The sequence below is a fragment of the Pan troglodytes genome, chromosome 10, assembly GCF_028858775.2.
Source record: "Pan troglodytes isolate AG18354 chromosome 10, NHGRI_mPanTro3-v2.0_pri, whole genome shotgun sequence".
Classification (NCBI taxonomy): domain Eukaryota; kingdom Metazoa; phylum Chordata; class Mammalia; order Primates; family Hominidae; genus Pan; species Pan troglodytes.
In genome coordinates this window covers 115,999,962-116,023,459 of record NC_072408.2, presented here as the reverse complement: position 1 = coordinate 116,023,459, position 23,498 = coordinate 115,999,962, and the positions used below count along the sequence as shown (strand labels likewise).

Below are 23,498 nucleotides of genomic sequence, written 5' to 3'. Positions count from 1 at the left end.
TGATCTGTCGCTGTCTCCCATCACCCCCAGATGGGACCTTCTAGGTGCAGGAAAACAAGCCTGGGGCTCTCACAGATTCTACATTATGGTGAGTTGTATAATTATTTCATTATATATTACAAAGTAATCATAATAGAAATAAAGTGCACCATAAATGTAACGTGCTTGAATCATCCTGAAACCATCCCCCTCCCCGGTCCGTGGAAAAACTATCTTCCACAAAACCGGTCCCTGGTGCTAAAAAGGTTGGGAACTGCTGACCTAAAGGACCCACCACAGCCTCCCAGGGAGGTCCCATCCGAGACTCATTTGAAGATTGAAAATTCCAGGCCCAAAGCCTTCCAGCTACCCTGAAACACCCCTGTTCATCCCCTCAACGGTGAGGAATTCAAGGGCTCAAAATGCCAGCGATCACATGGAGGAGTGCACACATTCGCCTTATACCATTCCGCACATATGAATGGGATGGGGAACAAGGAGATGGGAATGTCCCACTCTAGCAAAAATCAGGGTGCTGGTGGGGAAGGGTCCTGTCTTTATCATTACACATAATGTTATCGGTGTATTGCCTTTGGCATCAAAAATATTTTTAAAGAAAAAAAAACCTGGATCAATGACAAATTCCTGAAAGTTCCAAGTGTGTACTTTTTCAGTTAGGATCCTCTAGAGTTTGGCTTTTGTTATTTTTTAGTTCAGATATAACTTACACACCATCATATTCCACCATCTCCCTTTAAAGTGTACATTCAGTGGTTTGGTAGTGTATTCATAAAGTTGTGCAACTATCACCACCATCTAATTTTAAAGCATTTTCGTCACTCTAAAAAGAAACCTTGTAGTCATTAGCGCTCACTCTCCATTTTCCCTGCACTGCAGCCCCTGGAGGCCACTAATCTACTTCCTTCTTCATGAACGTGCCTATTCTGGACATTTCATAAAATTGGAATCGCACAGGGCTGGGCACCATGGCTCATGCCTGTAATCCCAGCACTCTGGGAGGCCGAGGCAGGCAGATCACCTGAGGTCAGGAGTTCAAGACCAGCCTGGCCAACATGGTGAAAACCCATCTCCACTAAAAAAATACAAAAAATTAGCTGGGAATGGTGGTGTACACCTGTAATCCCAACTATTCGGGAGGTCTCAAAAAAAAAAAAAAAAAAAGAGGAATCACATAATATGTGGTCTTTTGTGCCTGGCTTATTTCCCTTAGCACAATAGGTTCATCCACGTGGGAGCATGAATCGGTATTCTTTCTTTCTTTGGCTGAACAACATTCCAACCCTTAGAACTCCTAACCTCTGAGAATGGCCTGAACTACACTGTCCTCTGGTTTCCGAAATCACCAATTTGTGGGTGGGTGGACGATGATGGTGGGGAACCCTCCCACCAGAGGGCAGGAAGGCAAACAGGCAGAGGGGCTCTTCCCAGTGCAAATGCCTTTCAAATGCCCCACAAAACCAACAACCACAACAAAATGAACAACGCGAGGCCGATGTGTAAATAACAGAGATATTTCTTACTTCCCTGGAATGGCTTCCATTCTTTTTTTTTTTTTTTAACATGTTCACAAATGCAACTATGATTATGATAAGACATCTCAGTACATTCTTTTCTTTTTTTTTTGGAGCACAGTGGTGCGATCTCGGCTCACTGCAACCTCCACCTCCTGGGTTCAAGCAATTCTCCTGCCTCAGCCTCCTGAGTAGTTGGGATTGTAGGTGTGCAACACCACGCCCAGCTAATTTTTTTTTTTCAGTATAGATGGGGTTTCACCATGTTGACCAGGCTGGTCTCGAACTCCTGACCTCAAGTGATCCACCTGCCCTGGCTTCCCAATGTGCTGGGATTATAGGCGTAAGCCAATGCACCTGACCTCAGTATAATTCTTAAAAAATATTTTATATATACACATATATGTTTATATGTATATATACACATATATGTATATATGTGTATATACACATACATGTATATATGTGTATATATACATACATGTATATATGTGTATATATACATACATGTATATATGTGTATATATACATACATATGTGTATATACGTATATATACATACGTGTGTATATATACACATATGTGTGTATATATACACATATGTGTATATATACACACATATATGTGTATATACACGTATATACACATATACACACATATATGTGTATATACACGTATATACACATATGTATGTGTGTATACACATATGTATGTGTGTATATATACATGTATACACACATATATACATGTATATACACATATGTATGTGTGTATATATACATGTATACACACATATATACGTGTATATACACATATGTGTATATACATGTATATACACATACACACACATGTGTGTATATATACACATATACACACGTATGTGTATATATACACATATACACACACACGTGTGTATATACACACGTATATACACACACACGTGTGTATATACACACGTATACACACACACATACATGTGTGTATATACACGTATACACACATACATGTGTGTATATACACGTATACACACGTGTGTGTATACACGTATACACACGTGTGTGTATACACGTATACACATACATGTGTGTGTGTATACACGTATACACATACATGTATGTGTGTGTATACACGTATACACATACATGTATGTGTGTGTATACACGTATACACATACATGTATGTGTGTGTATACACGTATACACATACATGTATGTGTGTGTATACACGTATACACATACATGTATGTGTGTGTATACACGTATACACATACATGTATGTGTGTGTATACACGTATACACATACATGTATGTGTGTGTATACACATACATGTGTGTATACACACATATATACACATACATGTGTGTATACACACATATATACACATACGTGTGTGTATACACACATATACACATACGTGTGTGTATACACACATATATACACACGTGTGTATACACACATATATACACACGTGTGTATACACACATACACACATGTGTGTATACACACACACACGTGTGTGTGTATACACATACACACGTGTGTGTATACACATACACACGTGTGTGTGTATACACATATACACACGTGTGTGTGTATACACATACACACACGTGTGTGTGTATACACATACACACACGTGTGTGTGTATACATATACACACACGTGTGTGTGTGTACATATATACACACACGTGTGTGTGTGTACATATATACACACGTGTGTGTGTACATACATATATACATATATGTGTGTATATATACACATATATGTGTGTATACATACATATATACACATATATGTGTGTATACATACATATATACACACACGTGTGTGTGTATACATACATATATACACACACGTGTGTGTGTATACATACATATATACACACACGTGTGTGTGTGTACATACATATATACACACACGTGTGTGTGTACATACATATATACACACGTGTGTGTGTACATACATATATACACACACGTGTGTGTATACATACATATACACACACGTGTGTGTATGTGTATACATACATATACACACACGTGTATGTGTATACATACATATACACACACGTGTATGTGTATACATACATATACACACACGTGTATGTGTATACATATAGACACATACACGTGTGTGTATGTGTATATATACATATATACACATGTGTATGTGTCTATATGTATATATATATGTATGTGTGTGTATATATATACACACACACACATACACACACACACCCCCATACATGAAGCTCCCAGATGATCACCTACAAAATCCAGGGGTGGAAAATCAAAGCTGCAAACCAGTGAAAAAACAAAAATAAAAAAACTTGCAGTTTCCTCTAATGATGTCAGCCAGTTTATTTTTTGGGAATTGCTCATTCCATCTGCATCAACTGCTCACTCCTATTCAGAATCTTGAGTTTTAGGCAATGAGGCCTAAGGAATACTGATGTTCATTCAAACAACTGTTGCTTTGAGTAAATGATAGGATTCTGCAGACAAGGCTCAAAAGGAAACCCTCGGCCCCTGATATGTTAGGCTATAAGTGGGTCTCAAGGAGTTCAACTTGATCAGAGGCCAGATATCGAGCCAGACCGGGAGCCGGCCCAGTGTGACCATCCTGGTGGGGTGGGGCTGGGCGGGGGAGCACGCACCTGCTGGCTGGGGAACTGGCACAGCACCGAGGTGATGTTGCTGGCATACTGGGCCATCACCCTGCGGACAGACTTCTCCACAGGGGCGGGGATGCGGCCTGCCACGCTGGTCATGATCTCCTGCAGCTCCAGCAGCGGCAGTGACGGGTGCCGGAGGGTCATCATGAGCTTCTGCACCCACTCCTTCAGCTGTAGCGGGGACCACAGCATCAGCCCCCAGCCCTGCATGGGCATGGGCACCACCGCCCCCAACAGGGCACCCAACACAGCTCAACCCATCCTGACCCCATGCACTCAAGTGGCTGAAGATCCAGACCCAGCAGCCTCTGGGGCAGTCCAGAGTGGAATGGCCCCCTGACCACAGGGGAATACTCAGTTTCCCTACATAGGAAGACCCTGACTCCCCCTCTCTGTGCATCAGAAAGCCAGCATGGTGGGGGGATCAAACATAAGGTCACATGATGAGCTGATGTTTATAGGATACTTGCTTAGTGCCAGACAGTGTTCTAGGAACTTTCTTTACATGTTATCATTTGATCCCTAAAAGCAACCATATAAAGGAAGTCTAATGATTTTGTCCATTTTGCAGTTGAGGCAACTGAAACACAGAGAGGTTAGTTAAGTTAACCAAAGTCACTCAGCTAGTAAGTTAGCTAGTAAGCTAGAAAACCCAGGCTATTCAGCTCCTGAGACTCTGAACTGCTGCCCTATGCTGTTTCCGGGGTGTCTCAGTAGCCAATGCTGATGGTCTTTGGATGACGATGATAGTGGGGCCAACATCCTAGTGTGGTTGTGAGGTTTCAAAGTGAACTGATGCATAAACTGCGAAGTGCCCCAATTAATAAAAGTTGCAATTATTGTGGGGTGCGGTGGCTGATGCCTGTAATCTGAACACTTTGGGAGGCCAAGGCGGGAGGATCACTTGAGCCCAGAAGTTCGAGACCAGCCTGGGCAACATGGCGAGACCCCGTCTCTACAAAAAATTAGCTGGGTGTGGTGGCAGGCACCTGTAACCCCAGCTACTTGGAAGGCTGAAGTGGGATGATTGCTTGAACCCAGAGGTCGAGGTTGTAGTGAGCAGTGTTTCCACCACTGTACTCCAGCCTGGGAGACAGAGCAAGACTCTGTCTCCAAAAAAAAAAAAAAATGTTGCAATGGTGGTAATAATCATCAGGCAGCATAACGTGGGGGCGAAGAGCACAGAGTCAGAATCCTGATGGCCATGGTTCAGATCTCATCTTTGCCTCCTCATGTATGAAGCACAGCAAGTCTCTTAGTCTCTGTGTCCCTCAGTTGCCTCAACTGTAAATGGAAATAAGAGTTCCTACCTTATCGGTTGCTGGGAGGATGAAATGATTGAACTTTTAAGTAGTTAGAAGGTGACACAGCGGGCATGGTGGCTCACGCCTGTAATCCCAGTACTTTGGGAGGCCAAGGTGGGTGGATCACCTGAGGTCAGGAGTTCAAGACCAGCCTGGCCAACATGGTAGAACCCCGTCTCTACTAAAAAATACAAAAATTAGCTGGGTATGGTGGTACACGCCTGTAATCCCAGCTACTCGGGAGGCTGAGGCAGGAGAATCGCTTGAACCTGGGAGGCAGAGGTTGCAGTGAGACAAGATCGTGCCACCACACTTTGGTGTGGGTGACAGAGCAAGGCTCCCTCTCAAAAACAAAGGGGGGTGACACATGGTACATACTTGCTAAGGGTTGGCGGTTATTATCATCATCACCATCATGATTTGCTCTCCTGAGACGGACCCGGTACAGCACACAGTGTGATGGTTAGTCACTGTTATGAGCATCATGGGTCTTTCAAGGAGGTCTGCAAATCAGAGAACTTCTTGTTTCTCTACTGAGTGAGCAGATGAGACCCAGCAAGGGTGAATGACGAACAGAGGTGTGTTTCAAACAAAGTGCCTTGTCTGTCATCTCCTTAAGCAGGGTGACCCCCACTGACTCCTTCCTTAATGTCCTACTGGAGTATTCTCAGTCTTGAGCTGAACTGCTACAAGCCCAGTTTACGATCAAGGAGAAAAAGTCAGGCCAATGTTTACAATTGAATTGAGGAATTCCCTGAGGACAGGTCCTTCATAAACACAACCGAGGGGCTGGGTGCGGTGGCTCAGGCCTGTAATCCCAGCACTTTGGGAGGCCCAGGCGGATGGATCACTTGAGCCCAAGAGTTCAAGACCAGCGTGGGGAACATGGCAAAATGCCATCTCTACAAAAATACAAAAAATTAGCCAGGCGTGGTGGGGTGCACCTATAGTCCCAGCTACTCGGGAGGCTGAGGTGGTAGGATCTCTTGAGCCCAGGAGGTCGAGGCTGCAGTAAGTCTGGGTGACAGACCTTGTCTGAAAAAAATAAAATAAATAAAATAAAAACAACAGAGGACCGACCATTTTCTCATTTCTTACTCAATAATGACCTCTGCTGTCACGGGGTAGACCTTCTGACCCTCTGCACTGGTCTACACGCCTGCGCTCATAGGTGACTTTACCTTTATGCTAAAAACGGGCTCTGGCAGACAAAAGCCACTCATGACGTTGGTGAGGTTTTCCAGGACGCTGTGGAAGACCTGGTGCAGTTTCTCTCCGAGGATGGGCAGTGTCTGCTGGGCAGGGAGTTCTCCTGTGAACGGTTCAGCCTGATGAGACACCACAAGAACGACAGGTCAGGAAAACTCTGGGAATTCCAAATGGGACCGGGCAGAATGGGAGGCAGGACAGATCTGCCGGCTTCCGTAATCAAGTGAGGATGAGGCCTGAGGAAAAAATCAAAGACAATGAACTGGAAAGTTAAAATGGCCAAACTCACACCCCAATGTGGGTTTTCCAAACCATTCCTTTTGCAAATGGCCCAGTACACAGTTTCACATCCCAGACAGTTTTGTGGGGTGGCGGTGAGATCTGTTTTTTTTTTTTTTTTTTTTTTGAGACACTCGCACTGTCACCAGGCTGGACTGCAGTGGCACGACCTCGGCTCACTGCAACCTCTGCCTCCCGGGTTCAAGCAATTCTCCTGCCTCAGTCTCCCGAGTAGCTGGGACTACAGGCGCAGGCCACCACGCCCAGCTAATTTTTGTATTTTTAGTATAGACAGGGTTTCACCATGTTGGCCAGGATGGTCTCGATCTCTTGACCTCATGATCTGCCCGCCTTGGCCTCCCAAAGTGCTGGGATTACAGGGGTGAGCCACTGCACCCGGCCGATCTGTTTGTTGTTGTTGTTGTTTTGCTTTATAATTAACAAATCTCCTTGTGTTCTGTATTTATTTTCATTCTCTATTGAATCCCAAAGTTAAACACCTTACAGTAGGATGAAAATTTATGAACATCTCATACAAATGCATCTGATTTTTGTAAATCATAAAAATTCAGTCTTAGGTAAACACATGGAAAAATAAAAAGCTCCCTAGAGGGCAACACAGACTAAATGTGCTCATTCGTCTACTCATTCTTTCTACAAATACCTACTGTGCATGACGCACGGTGCTGGGATGTGCTGTTCTCCCAGCAGAGAACACTCCGTTTCCTGCCCACCCTCTACCCCTCCACCCACACCCATCCCCACCCCTAGCCCTGCAGGCTTTTCTCCCCTTTTAAGAGATGACTTGGCCGGGCACAGTGGCTCATGACCATAATCCCAGCACCTTGGGAGTCCGAGGTGGGAGGATGAACTGAGGTCAAGAGTTCGAGACCAGCCTGGCCAACATGGTGAAACCCCATCTCTACTAAAAATACACACAAAAATTAGCCAGTCATGGTGGCGCGTGCCTGTAATCCGAGCTACTCCAGAGGCTGAGGCAGGAGAATCAGTTGAACCTGGGAGGCGGAGGTTGCAGTGAGCCAAGATTGTGCCATTGCACTCCAGCCTGGGTAATGGAGTGAAATTCTGTCTCAAAAAAAAAAAAAAAAAAAAGCTGACTTGAGGGTTTTCCCCTACACAATCTGATCATGGCTTCTCCATGTGGGCCCCCACAGCCCAGGGCCAAGGGCGGTCTTCTAACTACACTCACCAAGTAAAGTTACTCGATCTCCCAGTCTGTCTCACAAGCATTTATGTGAGGCTCCAGGGAATGGGTGGGCAGGCCCTGCCTCATTAACCCAGCACAGGAAATGTGTGCTGAAAGGAATCACAGTGCAGGTACCCAGACCTGCCCACTGATCCAAAAAGGCCCAGTCTATTCCTAGCTTTGGGAACTCCCTAAAGAGACTAGTGATGCCAGGCACAGTGGCTCACCCTTGTAATCCCAGCATTTTGGGAGGCCAAGGTGGACGGATCACTTGAGGCCAGGAGTTCAAGATCAGCCTGGCCAACCTAGTGAAACCCCATCACTACTAAAAATACAAAAATTAGTCAGGCATGGTCGCACACACCTGTGGTCCCAGGTACTTGCTACCTGGGAGTCTGAGGCAGGAGAATTGCTTGAACCCAGGAAGTGGAGGTTGCAGTGAGCTGAGATTGTGCCACTGCACACCAGCCTGGGTGACAGAGTGAGACTCTGTCTCAAAAAAAGAGAGAAAGAGACTAATGAAAAGAATTGTAACAACAGTCATTTGCAGCAACATGGATGGAACTGGAGGATATTACATTAAGTGAAATAAGCTGGGCAGAAAGACAAATTTAGCATGTTCTCACTCATATGTGGGAGCTGAAAATTAAAACAAATAAACTCATGGAAATAGAATGTAGAGTGATTGCTGCCAGGGTCTGGGAAGGGTAGTGGGGCTGGTGGGAGTGGGGATGGTTAACGGGTACAAAAATCCAGTTAGATAGAATGAATAAGATCTAGTATTGAGGCTGGACATGGTGGCTCACACCTGTAATCCCAGCACTTTGGGAGGCTGAGGTGGGCGGATCACCTGAGGTCAGGAGTTCGAGATCAGCCTGGCCAACATGGTGAAACCCCATCTCTACTAAAAATACAAAAATTAGCCGGGCATAGTGGCAGGTGCCTTAAGTCCCAGCTACTCAGGAGGCTGAGGCACGAGAATTGCTTGAACCCTGGAGGTAGAGGTTGCAGTGAGCTGAGATCACGCCACTGCACTCCAGCCTGGGCAACAAGAGCAAAACTCCATCTCAAAAAAAAAAAAAAAAAAAGATATAGTATTGATAGCACAACAGGGTGACTCTACAGTCAATTAAAATCGACTGTATATTTTAAACTAACCAAAAGAGTAGAATTGGAATGTTCCTAGCGCAAAGAAATGATAAATGCTTGAGGTAATAGATACCCCAATCACCCTGATTTGATTATTAGACGGTATGCCTATATCAAAAGATCACATGTACCCCCATAAACATGTACACCTATTATGTACCCATAATAATTATAATTTTTTAAAAAAAGAAAACAAATACAATTAATAGAATACTCTGGAGAAAAGAGACCATGTGATATTTTTAAATTTTTTTTTTACTGGACAGATGTACTAATTATTTTAGAGTCTTGCTTAGGAGGGTGTAAACATTCATTCATTCATCAAGACTTGTTATTTCTGAGCACCCACTATGCTCCGAGCACTGTGCTAAGCCCCAGGATCACAACAGTGAACATCGAAAGTAGTCCTTGACCTCAGGGACTCATCGGTAATGACAGGGCTTGACAAATTAAGAGGAATCTAAATTGGAGGTGCCCCCAAGAGCCTGAGCTCAGGGTCACATGACAGACACTCTGGTGCACCCCCTGGTGGTCCTGAGGACAGGGTGACGCCCCTGGCACCTGCCTGCTATACGTTCATCCAACAACCAATATTTACAGAGCACCTCTGATGTACTAGGCCCTGTTTTTGGCACTGGGGCCCCAGCAGCGAGCAAGAAAGCCAAAAAGCCCTGTTCTCACGGTGTTTCCAGTCTCCTGGAGGCCAAATAATAAAGCAACAAGACAATCAGTGAGATCATCTCTGTGAGGTACAGTGTGTGTTTGCACGTGGGTGGAGGTGAGCACAATTTTTTAAAGGGCGGTTGAAAGAGACATGACAACTATATGCAATGTGCTAACCTGGATGGGATCCTGGACAATAGGTAAAAACTAAGAAAATCGTACACTCATGTTCATAGCTGCCTTATTCACAGTAGCCAAAAGGTAGAAACAATCCAAGTGTCCATCAGTGGATGAGTGGATAAACAAAATGTGATTCACCCCTACAAGGGAATATTATGCAGCCTTAAAAAACAGGGAAATTCTGCCACATGCTATCAGATGGATGAAACTTGGAGACATTACGCTAAATGAAATAAGCTAGTCACAAAAGGCCAGATACTATATAGATTCCACCTATATGAGGCACCTAGAGGAGCTGAATTGATAGACAGAAAGCAGAATAGTGGTTGCCAGGGGCTAGAGGGAGGAGGGACTCGGGAGTTACCATTTAACGAGTGTCAAGTTTCAGTTTTGCAAGTGCTGGAGATGGATGATGGTGATGGTTGTGCAACAATGTGAATGGATTTAACACTGCTCAAGAGAACATTTAAAAATGGCCAAAATGGTAAATTTTGTTATGTGTATTTAACCACAATTTTAAAAAAATCAACTAAAGAAATCTGAGTGAACAATAATGTACCAATATTGGTTCATTAAATGTGACAAATGGACCATATTATTGCAATAATAGTTAAATTTTAAAGTTAATTATTATTCTTAAACAATAATACCTAATATATCGATATTGGTTCATTAAATATGACAAATGGACCATGCTCATGCAATAATAGTTAAATTAATAACAGTAAATTGATAACAATAGTAATTAATTGAGGCCAGGTGCAGTGGCTCACACCTGTAATCCCATCACGTTGGGAGGCTGAGGAGGGTGGGTCACCTGAGGTCAGGAGTTCAAGACCAGCACGGCCAACATGGTGAAACCCTGTCTCTACTAAAAATACAAAAATTAGCTGGTATGGTGGTACACACCTATAATCCCCAGCTACTCAGGAGGCTGAGGCAGAAGAATCACTTGAACCAGGGAGGAAGAGGTTGCAGTGAGCCGAGATCACGCCACTGCACTCCAGCCTGGGCGACAGAGCGAGAGTCTGTCTCAAAAAAAAATGAATAATAATAATAATACTAACAATTAATTGAACGATAATTAAATGAATGACAGGGAAACTGGCTACAGAGAATATGGGAACTCTGCACTACTTACATAACTGTTCTGTACATCTAAAACTATACTAAAAATTAAGTCTATTAAAAAGAAAAGGTGGTCAATGGTCACGAATGCCCTCATTGAGGGGAAGACATTGGAATCAAAGCTCCCAGGAGTTGAGAGTGATCCCTGCAAAGTCTGGGGTAGGTCCTTCACAGCAGAGAGGACAGCCGCCAGGAGGGAGGGGTCCAGTGTATTCAAGTAAGTGATGGGGAGAGGGACAGAGGAGAAAAGCAGAGAAGAAAGCAGGGAACAGCTAGCTCATTTGGGGTCTTGCAGGTCACTGGCAGAAATTGGGTTTTACTCTAAGCAGGATGGAGAGCCACAGAGAGGGATCTGAGCAAAGCAGGGCGCAGCTTCCTTGTGTTTCTGCACCATCATGGTGGCTGCTGCGATGAGCTCTGTCTGCAGGTGGAGGCAGGAGAAGCGCTACCAGCCTTGAGTCCACCTGTCTCACTGAACCAGTGGAGGTCACGAGTGCACCTGCACCAGCCAGAGCACTTGGGCCGTGGAGCCACATACCGGGTGGACTTTAGAAGGGTCATCGAGCTCCAGCCTGGCCACCACGCAGCCTGCTTCCAGCACGGCACCTGGACGCTTGATGTACTTCACCCGGCCACTTTCCTGAACGTTCAGGGTCATGATCATCTTCATCACCTATTTCGTAAAAAGAAGAAATAGTACAGAGCCCACCGGGATTGACACCCAGAGCCACCCAGAACTAGTGATGCCGGAGCAGGGACGCGCCATTTAAACAGAATGACTCCCTGGGTAGTGTTCAGGCAGAAGGGACAAGGAAAAGTGACCTTTACTGGAAGCCTGCTAAGTGCCAGGCAAGTGCCATTCAATCTGCAAAGCCAGCCAAGGAGGTGTTTATGATGCCCATTTTACAGATATGGAAACTGATGTTTATTTCCAAAGGGGGAGTCTTCTCTTAGAAATACTGTTAAATCATATTACATAGAGTGGTTCATATACACGTTCCTAAAACGTACTGCATAAATCAAACATTTTGTGAACAGTTTGTTTTATTAAAGGCACTTAGAAAACCCTCAGGGAACACTCTGTGAAATGAAGAATCTGCTCATCAGCCCTTTTAATTTTCCCAAATGTCTGGATACATGCGTGGCATGAGCTTTGTCACCATGGTGTTGGCTGCAGAGCCAGGACTGTGCTATCTCTCTTGCTTGGCAGTTCACAGCTTGGGCACCCAAGTCAGCCAGGCCTGGACTAGAATCCCAGGAACCGCCCCCTACCAATACCTCTGTGATCTTCAGAAGTGGCTCCCCTCCTTGAGCCTCAGTTTCCCCAAGTGTAAAATGAGGAATAATGACAGTTTCACCTCTTAGGGCTCTTACGAGGATTGAATGAGATGCAGATCCTGCCATGCAGCAGGTCAATATGCAGTAGCTACTATTATTGATGTATTTTCATTGCTATTATTGTTGTTATTTTCCGGGTTTGAATCCTGGCTGTGTGTGACCTCCAGCGAGTTTCTTAGCCTGCCTGGGCCCAGCTTTTTTATAAAATGGGGATCACATTTGTGCCCATCTCATATATTTGCTGGGAAGGTTAAAAAATAAAGATCAGTAAAATGCTTAGAACAGCACCTGCCACATGGTTATGGCTTTGCAAGTGTTGGCTTAACACCTTTCAATTATTGCTGGGGTCAATATTTAATATTTAATCATTGACAATAATTGTTATTATCAATCAATTCTTGGCTGTGTGCAGTGGCTCATGCCTGCAATCCCAGCACTTTCAGAGGCCAAAGCAGGTGGATCACCTGAGCTCAGGTATTTGACCAGCTTGAGCAACATGACGAAACCCTGTCACTACCAAAAATACAAAAAATTAAGCCAGGCATGTTGGTGCATGCCTGTAATCCCAACTACTTGGAAGGCTGAGGTGGGAGGATCACTTGAGCCTGGGAGGCGGAGTTTGCAGTGAGACAAGATCACGCCACTACATTCCAGCCCGGGTGACAGACTGAGACTGTCTCAACAAAAAAAGAAATCAAGGAAACTGATTTACACAACAGTTTACAGAACAGTTATGTAAATAGTACAGAGAGTTTCCATATTCTCTGTACCCAGTTTCTCTGTCATTAACCTTCTTACTCATTCCTGGGGAGATGTGCATTTTTTGAAGTTTTTTTTTTTTTTTTTTTTGAGACGGAGTCTTTCTCTGTCGCTCAGGCTGGAGTGCAGTGGCGCCATCTCAGCTCACTGCAAGCTCCGCCTCCTGGGTTCACGCCATCCTCCTGCCTCAGCCTCCTGCATAGCTGGGACTACAGGCGCCTGCCACCATGCCCGGCTAATTTTTTGTATTTTTAGTAGAGACGGGGTTTCACCATGTTAGCCAGGATGGTCTTGATCTTCTGACCTCGTGATCCGCCCGCCTCAGCCTCCCAAAGTGCTGGGATTACAGGCGTGAACCACCACGCCCGGCCTGAAGTTTTTTTCTTTGAATACTTCAGGGGATTTGGCTGAAATCCGCAGACTGATTCCCTTAGAAATTTGCAGACAGTGGCCAAGGGGAGAGGTAGGCCTGTTTCTTCAGACATGGGACAAAGCCAGAGGAGTGGGAGTTTGAGGGTTCAGGATTCCCCACGGCCGGCTCTGCAGTCACCTCCATCTCAGCGTAGCTGCTCCCAGCCTCAACGTGGCCCCCATCCTCCACTGTGTACTGTGTCAGCTTCCCAGCCGAGGGGGATCTCAGGACTGTAGGATCGTTCTCCTTCTCAAACACACACGTCTTATTGCCGATGGTAATTCGGTAACTGGGAGAGAGGAGGAGTGGGGTAGGGAGACTGATGAGGACCACCAACTCAGCAAGGCCTAGTCCGGCTTTCAATACCATTTCCCCTTCCTAAAGGGGGAGTGTACCCTCTACATTCCCAAATGGTGGCAGTTGATAGTTATCTCAGAGACATTGAGAGTGAGGTGGGTGAACAAAAAGGCTGTGATGCTTTCTTTTTTTTTTTTTTTTTGAGACGGAGTCTCGCTCTGTCGCCCAGGCTGGAGTGCAGTGGCGCGATCTCGGCTTGCTGCAAGCTCCGCCTCCCAGGTTCACGCCATTCTCCTGCCTCAGCCTCCCGCATAGCTGGGACTACAGGTGCCCACCACCACATCCAGCTAATTTTTTTTTGTATTTTTAGTAAAGATGGGGTTTCACCATGTTAGCCAGGATGGTCTCGATCTCCTGACCTCGTGATCTGCCCGCCTCAGCCTCCCAAAGTGCTGGGATTACAGACGTGAGCCACTGTGCCCGGCCAAGGCTGTGACGCTTTCTTTGGGAGGCCGAGCTGGGAGGATCGCTTGAGGCCAGGAGTTCAAGACAAGCTTGGGCAACACAGTGAGACCCTGCCTCTACAAAAAAAAAAAAAAAAAATAGCTGGGCGTGGTAGCATATGCCAGTAGTCCCAGCTACTCAGGAGGCTGAGGCAGGAGAATCCTTTGAGCCCAGGAGTTTGAGGCTATTGTGAGCTATAATTACTCTGTCACCCAGGCTGGAGTGCAGTGGCACAATCATGGTTCACTGAAGCCTCGACCTCCCTGGGGTCAGGTGATCCTCCCATCACAACCCCCTAAATTGCTGGGACTACAGGCACATGCCACCACACTTGGCTAATCATTGTATTTTATAGAGATGCGGTTTTGCCATGTTGCCCAGACTAGTCTCAAACTTCTGGACTCAAGCGATCAGGGTCTCACTCTTGCCCAGGCTGGGCAATAGAGTAAGAACCAGTCTTTAAAATAAAATAAAATAATAAAAAGGATGTGACCCTTTTTTGGCTGAAAGCTGGTTCCTTTTACTGACATACTTCCAACAGGGCCTGACACAGAAAAATCAATCAGTGGATATGATTCAACAAATATTTACTGACTCAAAGTCTTAACCTTTGAACTGGGGAGAGTGGAACCTATAGTAATCCTGAACATTCTTGGCAGATAGAACGTGGGTTAAAAAAGAGATAACAGGCAGGGTGCAGTGGCTCATGCCTGCAATCCCAGCACTTTGGGAGGCCAAGGCTGGCCAACTGCTTGAGTCCAGAAGTTCAAGACCAGTCTGAGCAACATGGCAAAACCCCGTCTCTACAAAAAATACAAAAATTAGCCGGGCATGGTGGCACGTGCCCATAGTCCCAGCAACTTGGGGGACTGAGGTGGGGGGATCATCTCGGAGCCCAGGGAAGTTGAGGCTGCAGTGAGTCACAATGGCACCACTGCACTCCAGCCTGGGTGACAGAGCGAGACCCTCTCTCAAAAAGAAAAAAAAGGAGATAACAAAATATTACTCTGGCATAAACCTAGTCTGCCTTCTTCCAAAACATTGAGGATTGAGAAGAGAGTCTCCACCCTCTAACTGGAGCTTTTCAGACATCCCCTCCCCTTTCGTCACCTTGGCTGTGGTCTGTTTCATTGCGTGATCTCGGGGTGATCAGACACACCGGAGGCGGGGCATCTTTGGGGCCTATCTCACTATCTCACAAGCCCCTGTGCTAAGAGCTTCCAGGGCATCTTGTGTGTTACCCGTCAGGTACACGACACCCTTTCCTGCCACTATCTGTTTGTTCAGTGTGTCATCTTCCCAAATGGGCTGGAAGCTCCGCGAGTCACACCCAGAATGCTATCCCAACACCCAGCACAGCGCCTGGTACGGAGGAGCTTAGTAGGTCACTGCCGCACTAACTGGGTGGATGCCGGAGCCCAGATGCACAGCCAGCAGGCACCTCGTCACACACCTCGCAGGCCACAGAGCTGGGAGTCATGTCCCGTTCAGCTCTGAATCCCCACCAACCAGGTTACTAGAAAAGGGCCTCCTAGGATCCTCCCCTAAATATCTGCCAGTTGCACAGAATTCCAACCAAGAGATTAACTTCTCTGCACACCCCCAGAATTTACCGGAAAGGCACCTTCTCTAAGACCCTTGGACCTGCACACAGGCCAGCGCTGTGTTTTCCATGCCCAGGACAGAGAGCTGTGCATGCCCAGCCCACAGTGGGACTCGCACCCCCACGCACCTGTCAACCTCTTCCTTCATGTAGGTGGTGTAGCTGTTCCCATTGTAGGAGAGCAGGAGCCCCCCATCATTCAGCCGGTGGGCATCAATCTCGATGTGGCAGCCGTTCATGATGAGAACGAACATGGTCAGAGACTGCCGGGCCACCTGTGGGGACAAGCCCCTTGTCACCGCCTGGGTTCAGGATGTGCTCCCAGAGCACTGCTGGGCCCCGCTAACAACAAACAAGAGCTGGTTGTCCACCACAGAGGGCCAAGATGAACACCCCCGTCTCTCGGACCCAGCCCTCACAATTCCTGCCAAGGGAGCAGCTGCTGATGGGGCTGGGGGAGGCCTGGAGTAGCGAGCCACACCTGCCCTGTGGGTAGGCTAATGGCCACTTATATAGTCCCTGTCAAGCCGTGTTGGCAACTGCATGTCCTCTGGGGCTAGAGACTCCCTTCTGATTCCTGTCTCCAGCTCTCACTCTGTGTGAGGCAGCCCTGGAGACTCCACCAGCAGCCAGGTGCAATGGACTAAACGTTCGTGTCCCCGCAAAATTCATAAGTTGAAATCCCAACCCCTAATGTGATGGCTTTAGGAGGTGGAGCCTTTGGGAGGTGATGAGATCACGAAGGTGGGGCCCTTGTAAAAGAGATTAGTGCCCTTATAAAAGATCCCCTGTAGAGCTCTGTGGCCCGTTTCTGACATCTAAGGACATAGCGAAAGGACAGCGTCTATGAAACGAAAGGTGGGTCCTCAGTAGATACCAAATCTGCCAGTATCTTGATATTGACCTTCCCAGCCTAGAGAATTGTGAGAAATCCAGTGTGTGGTTTAGAAGCCACTCAGTCTTTGGTATTTTACGACAGTAGCCCAAATGGACTAACACCTGGACATGGACTAGGGCTCTGCTTCCCAGACCCAGCTCTGCCCAGGAGCACACAAGAGCTTTGGGACACGTGAGAGAGACACAGCCAAGCCCTGGCCCCAGCACTACATCTCCCTCCAGGAAGAGCGCCTGCCCCATCTGGTACTTCAGTTCAGTTTTCTCTCAGAAAACACACACCCTAAAGGGCCTTCAACCTATAAAATTCACAGTTTATGACACAAGGTAGCAAGAAGTAGAGGAATGTGTATTACAGCATTATTTGTAATAACAAAAATTGGAACCAAATTAGCAAGCCAACAACCTTGCAATGGAACACTTTAGATCTGCCCTGTCTGATACGGTGACCCCTAACCACACACAGCTATTTAAATTGATCAAAATGAAATAAAATGTAAAATTCAGTTCCTCAGTCACACTGGCCACTTTCAAGTGCTCAGTCACCACATAAGGGCAGCATCTTGGACACAGAAGATAGGGAATGTTCCCATCACTATTAAAAGTTCAGGGAGACAGTGCCACAGACATGAGTTTAGACTCGTGTTAAAAAAAAAAAACTTGTTAATAACATGGAAAACTTTATGCCATGATTATATCAAAGCTGTAAAACTGTATTTGCACCATGATCTCAACTTTGTAAAATTAATGCAAAAGGAAAAAAAATATATAACAAAGATTTGCTAAAATGTTCACCAGGATTACCTCTAGGCATTAGCACATGATGGATTTTTTTTTCCTGATTTTTTATGCTCGCTTGAAATTTTGAAATTTTCTACATTGTGCATATGTGACATTTAAAATCAAGTTGGGGGCAGCCAGGTCCCCAAAGGTAGCCAAGAGGCATTAGGGGCAAAGGAGGATGATTGTGAAAGCACACCCTGATTAATGACACACAGGTTTAGTTGAACTAAAGCCCCCAAATCTCCAAAGTTGTGAGTTCTACTCATGCTCATCAATATTAAATAGAAAGTACTAATTAAAGAAAACAAAAATTCTGTCTCATAAGCAGACTCAAACTCTGTCCTCTTTTCCCTCCTGACAATGTGAGGCTGGGAAGTACTGGGCAGGCCTGGGCTTACAGGGGACACAGCCTCCTGCCATTGCATTGGAACCCGGGGCACTGATGCCACAGCCAGCTCACCCCAACAAGGACCCTGGGCCCAGAACACCATGGCTAGGACACCAAGCCTCACCCCCTACCTGTGCATCTCAGAGACGTTTCTGACAGTGTTGAATTGACCTTGAATGGCCCACAAAGGGCAACTAGGCACTTCTGACAGAGGAGAGCAACCGGAATAAGCCCCAGGGACTCCAGTAGCAAACCAGGGAAGACGCCAGAAATCCACACGTGGTGCAGAGACAGAGAACAAAACCAGCCTCAGAGCCCCTGGAAGCAGACCCGGGCCCACTATTCTGTCTCAGCAAAGGCCCAGCTCACATTCTATAGGGGTTGAATAATATCCTCCAAAATTCATGGCCTTCCTGGAACCTTGGAATGTGACCTTATTTGGAATGAGGTCTCTGCAGATGTAATTAAGATGAAATCATACTGGATTAGGGTGTGCGCTAAATCCAATGTGACTGGTGTTCTTACAAGAGAAGAGACACAAAGACACAGTCATGGAAGATAATGTGAACACACACACACACACACACACACAGAGGCAGAGGCCAGGGGGTGGCTCATGACTGTAATCCCAGCACTTTGGGAGGCCAATGTAAACACACACACACACACACGCACGCACGCACGCACGCACACACACAGAGGCAGAGGTTGGGGGGTGGCTCATGCCTGTAATCCCAGCACTTTGGGAGGCCAAGGCAGGGCAGATCACTTGAGCTCAGGAGTTCAAGACCAGCCTAGGCAACATGGTGAAATCCCATTTCTACTAAAAATACAAAAATTAGCCAGGCATGGTGGCATATGCCTATAATCTCGGCTACTCAGGAGGCTGAGGCAGAAGAATTGCTTGAACCTGGGAGATGGAGGTTGCAGTGAGCCAAGGTTGAGCCACTGCACTCCAGCCTGGGTGACAGAGTGAGGCTCCGTTTGAAAAACAACAACAACAAAAAAAAAACCAGACAGAGACTGGGGCAAGGCATCCACAAGCCAAAAATCACCAGGGACTGCCAGCAGCACCAGAAGCTGGGGAGGCTCGGAACAGATCCTGCCCCAGCGCCTTCAGAGAGACCACGGCCCGCCAACACCTTGATTTTATACTTGGCCTCCAGAACTGGGACACAATAAATTTTTGTTGGTTTAAACCAGTTTGTGGTACCTTGTTACCGCGGCTACAGGAAACTTATCCATGCTCCATTGTGCCCTCTGCAGAATGCACAGCCCTACATGTTCTAAAAGCCAAAGTGTTTAGGTGTCAAGGTCATGGACTACATGGGGATTGCCGAGGAACACAAGAGCTCAAACCCAAGCATGAGCAAATCCACTCCAGGGATGGTTCATGGAAGAAAGAAACTCCCTGAAGCTTGCAGAGTGTTGGAGACATTGGAGAGGCATGGGGGCATTTACCTTGAGAATGTACTTAACGCCTCCGTAAATTAATTCCACATCTACAAGGTTCAGTAGTGAATCCGCTGGGAGGACCTGGCCCCTGAAAGAAAAGACAGGGTTGTGGTCAGCCTTGGGAGGGACTGAGAACTCCACAGCCATCCCTTGCATTTAAAAAAATTACGCAGCTCTCTGCATCAGCAAACCTGACTGCACTAAAAATGCTAAGCCTGGGCCGGGCGCAATGGCTCACACCTGTAATCCCTGCACCTTGGGAGGCTGAGGCAGGCACATCACTTGAGGCCAAGAGTTCGAGACCAGCTTGGCCAACATGGCAAAACCCCATCTCTACTAAAAATACAAAAATTAGCTGGGCGTGGTGGCATGCACCTGTCATCCCAGCTACTCGGGAGGCTGAGGCACAAGAATTGCTTGAATGCAGGAGGCGGAGGTTGCAGTGAGCTGAGATCACACCATTGCACTCCAGCCTGGGTGACAGAGCGAGACTGTGTCTCAAAAAAAAAAAAAAAAAAAGCTAAATCTGATTAAAAGTCACGCACAGAACCTGAATCACCCTGAGCAGCCTGATATTGCTTAGAACTTAAGGAATCAGCACTTGCTGAAGGATTGGAAATCTTAAAAAGGCTTTTCAGGAGCAAAGTCCATAATGGTCTCTCAGAAAAATTTCACATATGGGATCCTGCCTCCTGCTTATGAAAGAAACCAGAGCAGGGACTGTGATTCTACTACCGTTCAAAAGCATAACCAAGCACTAAAAACATTTCTCACCGGGTGCAGTGGCTCACACCTATAATCTCAGCACTTTCAGAGTTGAGGCAGGAGGATTGCTTGAGGCCATGAGTTTGAGACCAGCCTGGGGGACAACATAGTGAGACCCCATCTATACAAAAAGTTAAAAAAATTGGCCAGGCATGATGGCATGCACCAGCGGTCCCAACTACTTGGGAGGCTGAGGTGGGCAGATCACTGGAGCCCAGGAAGTCGAGGCTGCAGTGAGCTGTGATCATACCACTGCACTCTAGCCTGGGTGACAGCCTGGATGACCGAGCAAGACTCTGTCTCAAAAAAAAAACAAAAAACAAAAAAAAGTTTATCCTTTTATTTTCTTTTTGACAGTTGCTTTGCCTCTTGCAGCAGTTCTCAACTGGGGGTGATTATTCTGCTCCTAACCCTGGGACATTGGGCAATGTCTGGAGATATATTTGATTGTCATGACTCAGAGGGAAGGGCTGCTCCTGGCATTTAGTGGGTAGAGGCCAGGAATGCTGCTAACATCCTGTGATGCACGGGACGGGCTCCCAAACAAAAAAGGATCCCGCACAAAATGTTAATGGTGCTGACGCTGAGAAACCCCGGCCTATCCTAACAGAGGTCGCCTGGTTGCTTTCCGTTCTGGTCCATTTCATGATGACCCTCTGATTCTGGTGAGGGTCTGGGAATGCACCCACTTGTAGAGATGACCTTTAAGCCGCTTTGCTTCCCAAATCCACCTCCTTGAACTCAGAACTCCTGACTATTATGATGTACCTTACACAAGTCAGCATGGATCCGTACACAACAGCCTGTACACTGACTGCCACCCTGGCCTCGAGAATCCCATTCCCTAACCCACAGCCTCTTCAAGGGTAGCCTAGGTTGATCTGTAGAGGAATTTCCCAGAGGCAAGACCGGAGGAGAGACTCACCACTTGCCTGGTGACTAATTGGCCACACAAATAAAGGAGACAGATTCAGCCTCCTAAGCCGTTAACAGGTATCACAAAAGCAGAAGGGAACTGCCACAGCCCCTACCTTTCCAGGGAGTGTAAGAAATCTGTCATACACGTTCTGAACATCGCATCGGCCACGTTCAAGGCCCCGCATACCACCCCAAGCATGATATCCGGTTTCTCCGCCTAGGAGAAAATGCACTTCAGTATCCTCAGGAAGCCGAGGTCTCGGCCATCCAGAGGGGAGACACAGGCAGCTCACTCCCTACCTGCACTTTCTCAGCAATGAGGTAGTCCAACCACCCGGTGTCGATGTCGTTGTTCTGGAAGCTCTCGGTCTCCAGGAGGTTAATGAGGTATTCCACGGTAGTCCTAAAGTCGCCTCGGATGGACAGTTCCTTCAAAGCCACCACCATGTTCCTTGAAGGGAAAGGCACATGGATCATTTTCCAAATTCATGCATACATCAACAGAGTTGCTGCAATGATGTGGTTCAGAGAACTAGAAAAGCACAGGAGTGGCCGGGTGTGGTGGCTCACGCCTGTAATCCCAGCACCTTGGGAGGCTGAGGTAGGTGTATTACTTCAGGTTAGGAGTTCAAGACCAGCCTGGCCAACATGGCGAAACCCCATCTCTACCAAAAATACAAAAATTAGCTCAGCATGGTGGAGGACGCCTGTAATCTCAGCTACTCAGGAGGCTGAGGCAGGAGAATCACTTGAATCTGGGAGGCAGAGGTTGCAGTGAGCTGAGATCACACCACTGCACTCCAGGCTGGGCGACAGAGCAAGACTCTGTCTCCAAAAAAAAAAAAAGAAAAGAAAAGCACAGGAGTTAAGAGAGGGCTCTGACTGACACAGCCAGTGCATTGAATCAGCGCCAGGGTTTACTGCCTGGCTAATCTTGGCCAAGTGACTTGAGAACTCTGGGCCTCAGTTTCCTCATATGGAAAATGGGGAAATAGCCCTGACTTCATGAGGGTGTTCGAGAATTGAAATGAGACAATCCATGTAATGCACATGGTCATTGATCAATAAATGTTAACTACAATGAACGTGATTAGTTATTATTGTTATAATTATTGACTATAATAGTTAATGATTAGTAGAGAAAGAACCAGTCAGGCATGGTGGTTCATGCCTGTAATCCCACTGCTTTGGGAGTCTGAGGTGGGAGGATTGCTTGAGGCATGAGTTCAAGACCAGCCTGGGCAACATAATGAGATGCCATCTCTACAAAAATTTTAAAATCAGCCAAGCGTGATGGTATGTGACTGTAGTCCCAGCTACTCAGGAGGCTAAAGGGGGAGGATCGCTTGAGCCCAGGAGTTTGAGGCTGCAGTGAGCTATGATCACACCATTGCACTCCAGCCTGGGCAACACAGTGAGACGCTATCTCTTAAAAGAAGAAAAAAACAAAGGGAAAATCGGTCACCGCCTCTGTCTCTCCCTTGACCTATTCAAATCTCCTGTCCCCAGAGCTGGTGCCACCCTCTCACCTTCCACACAGCTGCTCTGCCTGGTGTGTGTGGGGTGCACCTGCAGATGGACGGCACTGTCACCGGGCTCAGGGGCCTGGTGGGCCCCATGGCTGCCTCTCCCCAACACACAGACTCCAAATCTCCAAGAGCACCAGTTCAAATAGCTAAACCTCAGGCCAGGTGCAGTGGCTCACGCCTGTAATCCCAACACTTTGGGAGGCCAAGGCGGGTGGATCACCTGAGGTCAGGAGTTCGAGACCAGCCTGACCAACATGGAGAAATCCCGTCTCTACTAAAAATACAAAACTAGCCGGGCGTGGTGGGACGCACCTATAGTCCCAGCTACTCGGGAAGCTGAGCCCTATGAATTCATGGTGAGTGTGGGCAGGTATCTGAACACCTCTTCTTCTGGGAGAGAAAGCTTTCTTTTTTTCTTTTTTTTGTTTTTTTGAGACGGAGTTTCACTCTTGTTGCCCAGGCTGGAGTGAAATGGCACGATCTCAGCTCACTGCAACCTCCATCTCCCAGGTTCAAGCAATTCTCCTGCCTCAGCCTCCCGAGTAGC

At 46.7% G+C, this 23,498-nt stretch overlaps 1 protein-coding gene across 18 annotated transcripts in view; it reads right to left on the bottom strand.

The window, feature by feature from the left end:
* Nucleotides 1-23,498, bottom strand: part of ACACB (acetyl-CoA carboxylase beta) — a 158,279-nt gene that overhangs the window by 55,746 nt on the left and 79,035 nt on the right. For 14 of the 18 annotated variants that reach the window (XR_010148148.1, XR_010148150.1, XR_010148149.1 and 11 more), the window contains 8 exons: nt 21,723-21,873; nt 21,536-21,639; nt 19,746-19,827; nt 16,349-16,494; nt 13,954-14,104; nt 11,845-11,979; nt 6,673-6,819; nt 4,170-4,358 (listed from right to left, as the gene is read on the bottom strand). Coding sequence is in view for 13 of the 18 variants with exons in the window: in XM_016924144.4 (XP_016779633.3) it covers nt 4,170-4,358; nt 6,673-6,819; nt 11,845-11,979; nt 13,954-14,104; nt 16,349-16,494; nt 19,746-19,827; nt 21,536-21,639; nt 21,723-21,873 (1,105 nt within the window). In the remaining 5 variants the exon portion in view is untranslated. The other 4 variants (XM_063786046.1, XM_054664655.2, XM_063786048.1 and 1 more) reach the window with 3 other exon arrangements.